Consider the following 11,907-nt stretch of genomic DNA (forward strand, 5'->3'; position numbering starts at 1 on the left):
GACTAACTGTTCATAGGCTTAGGAACAGTAACCCATCTTTAGTATATAGTAAATGTTAATTGATTGGCTCTCAATTGTTCATGTCTCTCTCAGACCACTAAAGTGTTGTCGAGTGGAGTGATCGAAGTCGTTGAGTTAGTTAAAAGTTAAAAGAGAGCGTGAATCGAAAGAGGAAAGCTGAGTTCTGATTTCTTGTCAGCAATTCAACAATTAGTATCAAGATTTGCCATCTATGCCTTTTTTCGATTGTTTCCAATATATGTGATGTTGGAATTTAGTAATTGACTGTTGGGGCCCCCAAAACTGGAAAAAAATAGTTAAAAATTGCAATCGCTTTGCTGTGGGAAATAGCAGCTGCCTACAAAAGCGGAATGGAAAATTAGATCCATTGAAGACTAGATCTACAAGACTAGAGGAGGCTGAGGGAGAGTTTCAGTCGTAATTTGTATTCAAACAATTAATGGCGTCAACTTGGTCTCCTCGTCGACTATACAAATACGATGTGTTTCTAAGCTTCAGAGGGGAAGATACCCGCGAGACTTTCATCTGCCATCTGTATCGTGCGCTAACTGCGAAAGGAATTATAACCTTCATAGATGACGAAAGCCTGGAGAGAGGATCAACCATTGGCCCATCACTTTTTACAGCAATTCAGGACTCAAGATTCGCCCTTGTCGTTTTTTCAGAGAATTTCGCTTCTTCATCCTGGTGCTTGGATGAACTCTCCAAGATTTTTCAATGCTTGGTAAGGAGGGGACGATTCGTCTTCCCGATCTTCTACCGAGTGGCTCCCTCTGATGTGCGCAAGCAAACGGGAAGTTTTCAGCTGCGTACAGTAGCGGTAAGGGAACATGAAGAAGTTTATGGAAATAAGGACAAACTAGAGGAGTGGAGACATGCTTTGACAACGGTTGGCGGTATTGGTGGGTGGGTCTCGGAGGATTATAAGTAAGTACTACTCCCCTTCCTTCATACCTTCATACCTTCATATGTTCATATGTATTTTTGTTCAACATATAATGTTTGGCAGGGATTTTATTGAATTGGTGGATCTAAGTTTGGCAATTTGCGTTTTCTGAGGGAGGGATAGAATTAATACGAATGGAGTGCCTATTTGTAGTTAGATTATGATCAGATTTCAACTACAAACTCTTGTAGAGTTGAGAGATCCTCGGTATTTGCATTTATTTGTGCTAAATGGGTAAATGGAAATGTTTTTTTTCTTTCTTCTTTTGACATGTTCCTTGCTAACTCAGCGTTTTATCTATTTTCTTTTTTCTTCTTCTCAGGGATGACGGAAAATTGATTGAGGACGTTGTTACGTATACACTTCGGAGACTAGGTCATACTTATACCTCTTCAAGTGTTGACAAGGGCTTCATAGGAATGGATTCCCGCATTGATGATTTATTAAGCAATTACATATGTCCGCAGCTTGGTGGGGTGCGTTTTATAGGCATCCATGGCATGCGGGGCATAGGTAAGACAACACTTGCTCGAGCCATCCATGATCGAATTTGTCAGGATTTTGACCAAAGCTGCATTCTTTCCAATGTTAGAGAAATATCTGAAAAGGATGGCCTAGTTTCTCTTCAAGAAAAACTACTTTCCAGAATCCTGAGGACAAAAGTTGACATTGAGGATGAATATGCAGGAGCTACTATGATAGAAAGGCGGTTATGTAAGCTAAAGGTGCTTGTTGTTATTGATGATGTGAATCACATCAATCAATTAGATAAATTGGCTGGAAGTCGGGACTGGTTCGGTCCTGGGAGTAGAATTATTGTAACCACCCCAGATATTCATTTGCTAAGGGGACATGATGTTGATGCTACATACAAGCCTACTGGGTTAAGTGATGGTGAAGCTATTCAACTATTGAGTTTAAAGGCTTTCAAGAAAAGCTTCCCACCAGAAGATTATTTGGACTTGTGCCACCATATTATAGGGTATGCTCAGGGGCTTCCATTGTCTCTTGTGGTTTTAGGTTCTTTTCTATTTGGTAGAAGACCCAATGAATGGGAAAGTGCAATAGAGAGGCTAAACAATACACCAAATAGACAAGTTATGGATGTGCTTCAGATTAGTTTTGATGGACTACAGGAAAAAGACCAACAGATATTCCTACATATTGCTTGTTTGTACAAGGGGAAGGACAGGGATCGTGTGACACAAATACTAGGCTATTGCAAGCTAGAACCTGGCATTGGTTTAAGGGTTCTTGAGGAAAAATCTCTCATTACAATTTTTAACAACAAACTGTCGATGCATGATTTGCTACAAGAAATGGGCTTGGAAATAGTTCGTCGAGAGTCCCCTGATGAGCCAGGTAAACGAAGTAGATTATGGTCTCCTGAAGATATCCACAAAGTGCTGAAGAAAAATAAGGTAAGTGTGATTATGCAGAAAAAAGAAAAGAAAAGAAAAGAGAAGCGTAGAACAGCTTTAATTTATTTAAGTAATCAGTACTAGTATTCTTTGTCTTGTTTAACATCACTTGTTACTCTTGTTTTTAATAATTAGGGAACAGACAAAATCCGAGCCATGGTAATGGACTTGCCTGAGTTACAAGTGGCTCATTGGAAACCAGAAGCCTTTTCAAATTTGTCTCAACTCAGTCTTCTCCATATTCGTAACGTGGATCTTCCCAAAGGCCTCACTTTTTTATCTAATTCATTGAGGCTCCTTGATTGGAGTGGGTACCCCTTAAGATCCCTCCCACAAAATTTTGAACCAGACGAACTTATTGAACTTAACTTGTGCCACAGCAACATTGAACACCTCTGGGAAGGAGCAAAGGTATGACTGTTGGTTTATAGACTATTGATTGTTCATTAATTTGTATTAGAAAATTCTGTTCATGTTGTGCCTTACCATTTTCCTGATTGCTTATATACAGAATTTTGACAAGTTAAAGTTCATCAAACTATGCCATTCTCAAAAAATTGTCCAGACCCCAGACCTCACAGGCGTTCAAAATCTTGAGACTATAGATCTTGAAGGATGTAAGACTTTGGTAAAACTTCATCAATCTGTCGGACAACTCAAAAGGCTTATTGTATTGAATCTTAAAGATTGCGAGAGTCTCGAGAATATTCCAAGTAAGATTGAAATGGAATCTCTTGAAACTTTAATTCTTTCTAACTGCTCAAAAGTTAAAAAGATTCCCGAGTTCGCTGGAAATATGAAGCGTTTATCAAAGCTTTATCTCAATGAGACTGCCATTGAAAAACTACCTGTGTCAATTGGATGCCTGAGTGGCCTTGCTTCACTGAATCTTAGCAACTGCAAAAATCTTCTATGCCTTGCAAGCACCTTAGAACTGCTTAGTAGATTGGAGTCTCTTAAAAAGCTTGATCTTTCTGGATGTTTGAAACTTCGAGAACAGGATAGTGTGAGGGAGAATGGTGCAATTAGAACTGCTGTAAATCATCTTATAAAACGTGGTTGTGAAGTTGGGAAATATTTGTCATGGTCCTTGCCTTCTAGATTGGTGCAAAGAGCCTATATGGAGCCAATGAGTATGAAGTTGCCTGTGTCTGATCTGTGTTATTCTACAGAGCAAAATGCAAATACATCAATGAGTATCCGGTTGCCACTATCTCGTCTATGGAATTTAACAGATCTAAATTTAAGTAACTGCAATCTTGGTGACACTGCATTTGCCAACTTTGCCTGTTTTCCCTCTTTAGTGGCACTAAATCTGAGTGGAAATAATTTTGTTAAGCTTCCTCCAAGCATCAGGTCCTGTTTTAAGCTTCAGAACATTAATTTGGAGAATTGCAAGACACTTGAAGAGTTGTCAGGACTTCCATCAAATAGTAAATTGGATGTGAGGGCAGATGGTTGTTCTTCACTGGAAATGCTGTTTGATGTATCCAATTTCAATAGATTGGAGAAATCATATTTCAATTTCATCAATTGCTTCAAACTAAATGACAATCAGGGCTGCTGTAACATAGCATTTGAAATGCTGAGGATATTCCTTAATCAGGTACTAGTTCTCTCTCTCTCTCTCTCTCTGTGCTCGTATTAAATCAATTAATTAAATACCTACTTTTCATGACAGCAAGTTTCTAGTGTGACAGAAACTTTTCAAATTGTAATTCCTGGAAGTGGAATTCCTGAGTGGTTTGATCATCGAAGATTTGGGAGTTCATTAACTGTAGACCTACTTCCAGATTGGAATGAGAGTAGGTTTTTGGGATTTGTTTTGTGTGCTGTTTTTGTACTCCATGAGCACCGTCAGGTTGATGAGCTTGATATCCATCAGTTCAAGACTTTTAAGGCCACTCATCATCTTGTATGTTGCCTGAAGCTCAATGGAAGAGAATTAGAAGTATACGGCAAACAGCCTGCATTTCGCTTTAGCGAACAATTTTGCCAGGTTGAGTCAGATCACCTTTGGATATTCTATGTGTCCCGTGATAAATACTTTGGTACAGATTGGTGGCATAACAGTTGCAGTCAGCTTGAGTTCTTATTTGAAACAAGAGGGCCAGGCCTGAGGGTGAAGGAGTGTGGGGTACGTCTGATATATGAGCAAGATGTGCTAGAGTTGAACCAAACAATAACTCAATCAAGCAGTAGGATGTCTCCTCCATATGAGGATATATTGACTGATTTTGAGAATCAAGTTGAAGGGGAAACCATTCACCCAAAAAAATAGTTGAAAGGGGAAACTTGTGGTACTGGTAGTAGAACCTGCACCCTTGAAGAACTATAGGATTGGCAGAAATATAGGGATTCAATACTGGCCACTTTGAAAAACCAAAATTAAGGACTTCTTGATCCCATGGTTGGAAATGAGTGCAGAATGGTCAGTGGTCCCTCTTCTCACATTGAACTTCTGCAGTAATTACTATCTGGAGCTCTCTTGCCTCATTTTGCACAGATAGGTTAGCCTGGTTCACTCTAATTCTATATGTGTCGTATTAATTAGATAGCTATTATTCTGCCAACATATTTAGTGGACTCCACCACAAATTATTTCACAGGGGTTTGTTTTTACATTGTTCCTCCAACCATGGTTAAATTTTAAGAAGAAATAACCATTTTTATACTCTTTTAAATTTAATATTTTGGCAAGAGTAATATGAAAGTGCAACTTAATGAACTAGAGCCACTTTCTATCTACATGCATTTAGGAGCTTCTAGTGATTTTATTATTTTAGGAGCATGATAGGGAGTACATTGGAGTGAATTCCCTAAGTTACTTAAAAGCTCGTGTAGGGAGTCTGTTGGAGATGCTCTTATCATGTGGCATATATCTTGTGTAACCTATATCACTTGCAATAGTTTTAGATGTATAATAATAATAATCTGGATTTGCCCATTGATTCTCTGTAAGTTAGTTTGATATACAGAAAAGCATGTAAGCTAGTAATTCTAGTATATATGCTACCAGTACATTTGCAGGCTTGTACTATTGAAATTGTACTTTTATACAATGGGTGTGTGCTGTTGCAGAGAATTTTAAGTAGTCTTGCATTGCACTCTTAGCAGATTCTATGACAGTTATGTGGGTCCCCTTGAAGAGGATGGGCAGGGCTTCTATATAGTAAACCATTAAAAGGTACGTATGTCGGACGTCCATAACTGTACCATTGGATGCTAAATTGACATGATTGTATGATTGTAACAATGGATGTCTTTGCAATTTGTATGTGGTATAGAGTTGTGCCGACTTATGTTGCCATTAGCCATCAATTCTAGATAAAGATGAATGCATTGATGCCACCAACTAGCTGGTGTTGGAGAATTTTCTTAATTGGTCGTAAGTGTATCATGTCAGGCTAATTATCTAAAGCTTTTCTTCATGCTCTCTCTGCAGGTTCAAGATCTCCATGTGATTGATATACATAGTGAAACTTGAGGCAGAACATATGTATAAAGGTTACTTGAACTTTCCTCATAACTGAATGCAAATTCATTTGGACTTGATGAACTTTTGGGTATTGTGGATGGAAAGAAATAGAGGAATTTTTGAAGTCTATGAAGGGGTAGGGGTTCAGGTTCAGAGAGGGTCATGCTATTGAATGTCACAAGAAAAAAAATGGAAAAAGTAAAGGGCTATCGAATTTGGGAAATGAATTAATGGTCATGCTGGTGTGTCAGGTAATGAATTAAACATTATAAACTCAACCAGCGTGTTAGTATATTCTTGTTCGTAGTCTCATATACATGTGTGTCAGTGTGTGACTTTGGTGTTGAAATTAACATGCAGATGCCAGAAATGGATGGATTTGAAGCAAAGAGGCGGATAAGGAATGGAGAAATCTTACCATGTTCACATTCCGATCATTGCATTAACAGCTCATACACCAGGCGAGGAAACAAAAAGGATGTTGGAGGCCAGCATGGATGACTATTTAAGCAAACCCTGGGAAAATGATCGTCTACTTGAAACAATGGTTAGACTGGTAGGGAAGTAGTAAAATTGTTGGAAGCTGCAATCATGATTGTCAGGGAACGAAAGAAAAGGAAAAAGCAAACAGAGGTTTTCATGTAAGTTTCGTTCTATTCTGTATTTAGTGTTGATCATCAGTTGCATTATCCCTAAAAAGACATTCTAAAGTGAATCACTTGTGAAGAAAGTAAACTGTCCTAAATAATGATAACCGCTTGGGTTTAGTTATTATGTTAATTGATTCCAATTTAAGCTAGCTATTCTCACTCGGTTCATGTCTCATTCAAGCGTAGTGGAGTGGAGTGACTGGCCAGTAATTAAACAATATCTAGACTTGCCATCTGTGATGTTTGCCTTTTTTTTCAATTATTTCCATCTATGTGATGTTCGCCTCCTCCATCATGGATGTGTTATCTAACAGAAGTAATGGAAGAAAGGAGCAATCGCCAGTGATACTGGCTGCTGATTACTCTCTTTGATTTTGCTAGACTCAAGGGGAAATAACACTATTAGCCTTAGCCTTCCTGGAATCATTAGCCAACTTTCTAAGCTCGAGATTTTGTACTTGAGCAGCTACTCTCATCGATTGCATATTTAACACGTTTTTGCGAATAGTTACACGTCATTGAAATACCTGCAATACCAGATCTGAGCAGATTAAATTTCATCAACTGCTTTGAGTTGAATGTCAAATGTTTAGTTGTGTTGAATCTGTTGATATCCCACACCACCGATCAGACGCTGACAATATTTTGCTTCGCCAACCTGCAATGTAGGTAAGATCCCCTCTCAACTAATAGGTAGATATAAAACTGATCTTATCGGATTGCATCAATGCATCATGAAACTTGGATTTGTAAAGATCCCAGGTCGGATAAGTTTCAAGTATCAATAGTACGTATCATCACGATTAAGACTCTCATGAATCCTTTGCCGAGACAATCAGGACAATATATTGCAAAGAGTTCGTTCAGATTGCTAGAATTTTGGGGTTCAAAACTTGGTGGGTTTGCAAGGTTTGCATTGTGGACAAACAAACCAACTATATTTAGCGGTGTTCGGTTACCCATCACTCGAGCTCAAGTGACACACCCAACAAACTGTAGCGTGATGCTACGCCCATGTGGTCGCGCGTGTCGTAGAACCTTGACCTCAATCAACCATCCGCAAACGAACAATCTTCTCGGCGAAGTAGGGGCCCTCGCCACGCGCGGTGTCACGAGCCGCACTTAGGAGTAGTGCTACCGTGACACTTTGTAAGGGAGATGCCGAGAGGGGTGAACCTTGAGGTGAGGAGATGCCGAGAGGGGCGAACCTTGAGGCAAGGAGATGCCGAGAGGGGCGAGCCTTGGGACAAGGAGAAGCCAAGAGGGTCGAGCCTTGGAAGCCCAAGGGCGAGCTTGAAGCTAAAGTGAGGACGAGTGGCATTGTCGTAATTAAGTGGAAGTTCGGGTTCGAGGTACTTCGGCTTGGAATTTGGGAAAACTCAAAACACGAGAAATGTCCGGGACGTCGAAACGAGTTCAACGCACTTGACGGCATGTCATTTGGATTTTCTGTGAATTAGTTATGAACAATTAGTCTCCTCGGCTATTTTGATGTTTCCTCCTGCCAAGTTCATGTAAGCAAGATATGCTCTATAGGGGCACTAAGTGAGCTTCTCTCGAGCACCTGTGGGGGCCTAGGGGACCGGGCATGTGTCGTCAAAAAGGGGCGGCATATGTTTCCACGAGTCAAGATGTCTCGTGGACGGTATTGGCCGAAAGGCCGATATTGCGGGTTGACGTCGGGGACGAGGTTCGGATGAGGGCGATCCTTATGCCATCGGCATTAGACAAACATGTGGGCTTACGGAAGATATGTCGGGACCTCGTGGTGCTCATTGGCCACGGAGCAAGCGACGTGGGCATGTGTTAGGGTTCGACCTTGCCTAAAGCAAAGTGATGCCAGCAAGCACGGGAGGGGCGACCCTGTGCTAGACTAGAGGAAGCTTAAGAGGGGCATCAATGATTAGTTGCTCACTCGATAGGCGTGCCAACAAGCAAGACGGTATGCCTTTTGAGGATTGGCCTACGGGCTGGAGTAAGCCCTGGAGCCATGACAGTCATCAAGAAGAGAACATGGTAGCCTTGTTAGATGGGAACGGCCACAAGGCCTCGATGGCTTGTCAGGTTGGGTACTCAAGGCTTGCGTAGACAGGCAAGTGTTAACCAGGAGCCGAGGGGGCTATCTAGGTGATGTCCATGAGGCGAAGTATGAGGGCATGTGTTGCCTAAGAGCCAAGTGGGTTGCACAAGAGATACTCATGACGCAAGATACGACGGCAGGTGGTGTCCACGAGCCGAGTGAGTTGCACAAGTGATGCTCATGAGGCGCAGGATGAGAACAAGTGTTCCCTACAAATTCATTGGGTTGTGCCAGTGATGCCACAAGACGAAGTAAGCGAGCACGTGCTGTCAAGTAAGGTGCGTAAGTGATGCGCACAAGGTTAAAGTACGCGGGCATGGGTTGTCCTTGAGTTGAAGACTGAGTGGGTCACATAAGTGATGCCTATGAGGTGAAATATGCAAGACATGTGTTGTCTTGGAGCTGAGTGGGTGGTGCGAGAGATGCCCACAAAGTGATGAAGGTGTGCAAGCTACTAAGGAATGACTCATGGAAGAAATGTGAGTGCCAACTTGGTCTCGGTACACAGTCATGCTACTTGCTATCGACGTTCAGGATGCACGTGGGTCAGTAATGGGCTGGCTCAAGTTAGGATGACATGAAAGCCTATCGATTGGGCGAGTGTCTTGGAAGACAACCAGGACATAAGGAAGCGATCGATTAGTCACAAGATGTGAGACTCATGCGGGAGTAGCTTTCGTTGGTAAACCTCAACAAGTAAGAGGATGATGTCGAAGGGGGTCAAGTTGACAAGAGAAGCACACAGAAGAAAAAGAAAAATGGAGTATCAGGAAAGTAAGGAGGATAGGCTGGCCTTGGTTTAGAGGAACCTTGGCGCCTCACGGGCTAATTCCGCTGCGTATAAAGTCGGCCTGTGACACGCGGCCAACTCAACGAAGCACTCTCACTCAAACTCACTGCAACCAAACCTACGCCACTCTCTTCCACGCATGCGCTCGCCACCACTTCCTCCAACAAGGCCTCTCTCTGCACCATTACATGCTTACCCACAACCCCATCACTCCTCATCCCGACCTTTTTGTCTCCAACCACCTCATCATCATGTACGCCAAATTTAGCTACCTAGACCATGCCCACCAACTGTTCGATGAAATGCCCAGGAGAAACCTCGTCACCTGGACCGCTCTCATTTCCGAGTACGCACAGCGGGGTCGATCTGAGGCTTGTTTTCGTTTATTTGCTGCCATGTTGGTGCATTACCTCCCGAATGAGTTTGCATTTTCCAGCGTGCTTAGTTCGTGTGCCGATAGTGATGGTGGATATGGCTGGCAGGTACACGCCCTCGCTTTGAAAATGTCTTTGGATGCTTGCCTTTGGATGTTGCCAATGCTCTCATTACCATGTACAGCAAGGTGTGTGATCATGTAGGTGTGTTTGTTTTATATCGTGGAATTCCAGGCTCTTATCACCCTAGTGGTCACCAAGTTTTGTTATCAACTGCATTGTCACACTAAAAAAGAAAAGGAAATTCCGAACATCTTCATTTCTTCCATGCCAAAAAAAAGGCATACATAAACTAATTGAAATAGCAATAGCTGGCATGATAAAGATCACAAAAGATGCTCTGTTGACTTTTACGCTCTGGTGTTGGGCAGTTGCTTGTGAGAAGGGTAAGGATGGGTTACTCTCATCAAAGACCCTCTATCAATCTCATCTCGCCGTAGACTATCCATCAACCAACAGTTTTGTCCGGTTGGCTACAAGAGGCCGAGGGAGAGTTTCAGTCGTAAATAGTATTCAAACAATGACGTAAGGGATCCTTCTGATGTGTGCAAGCAAAGGGGAAGTTTTCAGCTCCGTCCAATAGAGGTAAGGGAACATGAAGAAGTTTATGGGAATAAGGACAAACTAAAGGAGTGGAGACATGCTTTGACAAAGGTGGGCCAGACTGTTGGGTATGATTCGAGGAAATATGAGTAAGTACTAGTCCCCTTCCTTCATACCTTCATATGTTTTTTTGTTGAAATAAATTGGAATTCTCTACTGCATATAATGTTTGGCAGGGATAATCCATCAGCAGATCTTAAATAAAATATAACTCGTCTCTTATGATTAAATTGCAATTTGCGTTTTCTGAGGGAGGGATAGAATTAATACGAATGCAGTATAATCACTGCACATGCCTTTTTGTAGTCAGATTATGATAAGATTTCAACTGCAAACTCTTGTAGAATTAAGAGATCAGTATTTGCATTTATTTGTGCTAAATGAGTAAATGGAAATTTTTCTTTTTTTCTTTTGACATGTTACTTGCTAACTCAGTGTTTTATCTATTTTCTTTTTTCTTCTCAGGGATGACGGACAATTGATTAGGGAGATTGTTGCGTTTACACTAGGATTTCTCCATCTTACTTATACCTCTTCAAGTGTTGACAAGGGCTTCATAGGAATGGATTCCCGCATTCATGATTTATTAAGGAATTACATATGTCCACAGCTTGGTGGAGTGCGTTTTATAGGGATCCATGGCATGCGGGGCATAGGTAAGACAACACTTGCTCGAGCTATCCATGATGAAATTTGTCAAGATTTTGACCGAACCTGCTTTCTTTCCAATGTTAGAGAAAAATCTGAAAAGCATAGCCTTGTTTCTCTACAAGAAAAACTTCTTTCTAGAATCCTGATGACAAAAGATGAAAACATAGATGATGAATATGCAGGAGCTGCTATGATAGAAAGGCGGTTATGTAAACTAAAGGTGCTTGTTGTTATTGATGATGTGGATCACATCAATCAATTAAATAAATTGGCTGGATGTCGGGACTGGTTCGGTCCTGGGAGTAGAATTATTGTAACCACCCCAGATATTCATTTGCTAAGGGGACATGATGTTCATGCTACATATGAGGCTACTGGGTTAGAGGATGGTGAAGCTATTCAACTATTGAGTTTAAAGTATTCTTCGTCTTGTTGAACATCACTTCTTACTCTTGTTTTTCATAATTAGGGAACAGACAAAATCCGAGCCATGGTAATGGACCTGCCTGAGTTAGAAGTGGCTCATTGGAAACCAGAAGCCTTTTCAAATTTGTCTCAAGTCAGTCTTCTCCATATTCGTAACGTGGATCTTCCCAAAGGCCTCACTTTTCTATCTAATTCCTTGAGACTCCTTGATTGGAGTGGGTACCCCTTAAGATCCCTCCCCCAAAATTTTGAACCAGACAAACTTATTGAACTTAACTTGTGCCGCAGCAACATTGAACACCTCAGGGAAGGAGCAAAGGTATGACTGTTGGTTTATAGACTATTGATTGTTCATTAATTTGTATTAGAAAATTCTGTTCATGTTGTGCCTTACTATTTTCCTGATT

At 41.2% G+C, this 11,907-nt stretch overlaps 1 protein-coding gene across 5 annotated transcripts; it reads left to right on the forward strand.

Moving 5' to 3' along the window:
• The first annotated feature begins 108 nt into the window (after window positions 1-108).
• On the forward strand, window positions 109-11,079 carry LOC112172273 (disease resistance protein RPV1). Of its 5 annotated transcripts, XM_040508390.1 has the most exons (10): window positions 112-948; window positions 1,290-2,388; window positions 2,524-2,799; window positions 2,900-3,994; window positions 4,070-4,898; window positions 5,506-5,575; window positions 5,834-6,117; window positions 6,227-6,507; window positions 10,192-10,512; window positions 10,889-11,079. In XM_040508390.1, the coding sequence occupies exons 1-5, from the start codon at window positions 461-463 to the stop codon at window positions 4,667-4,669; spliced, it is 3,558 nt and encodes a 1,185-aa protein (XP_040364324.1). In that variant the 5' UTR covers window positions 112-460; the 3' UTR covers window positions 4,670-4,898; window positions 5,506-5,575; window positions 5,834-6,117; window positions 6,227-6,507; window positions 10,192-10,512; window positions 10,889-11,079. The 5 variants fall into 5 exon arrangements, with proteins under 5 accessions (XP_040364327.1, XP_040364328.1, XP_040364324.1 ...); XM_040508392.1 differs by lacking the exon at window positions 10,192-10,512; XM_040508391.1 differs by lacking the exons at window positions 10,192-10,512; window positions 10,889-11,079 and having other exon boundaries at window positions 6,227-6,677.
• The last annotated feature ends 828 nt before the right edge of the window (window positions 11,080-11,907 follow it).

The sequence above is a fragment of the Rosa chinensis genome, chromosome 6 (assembly GCF_002994745.2).
Source record: "Rosa chinensis cultivar Old Blush chromosome 6, RchiOBHm-V2, whole genome shotgun sequence".
Classification (NCBI taxonomy): Eukaryota; Viridiplantae; Streptophyta; class Magnoliopsida; order Rosales; family Rosaceae; genus Rosa; species Rosa chinensis.

What these genes read in the sequence shown, in the direction of transcription:
- LOC112172273 (XM_040508390.1), top strand. Translation starts at nt 461, where the DNA reads ATGGCGTCAACTTGGTCTCCTCGTCGACTATACAAATACGATGTGTTT. An exon ending in ACCTCTGGGAAGGAGCAAAG is followed by an intron (nt 2,800 to 2,899) that starts GTATGACTGTTG and finishes GCTTATATACAG; the next exon opens with AATTTTGACAAGTTAAAGTT. An exon ending in TGAGGATATTCCTTAATCAG is followed by an intron (nt 3,995 to 4,069) that starts GTACTAGTTCTC and finishes TTTTCATGACAG; the next exon opens with CAAGTTTCTAGTGTGACAGA.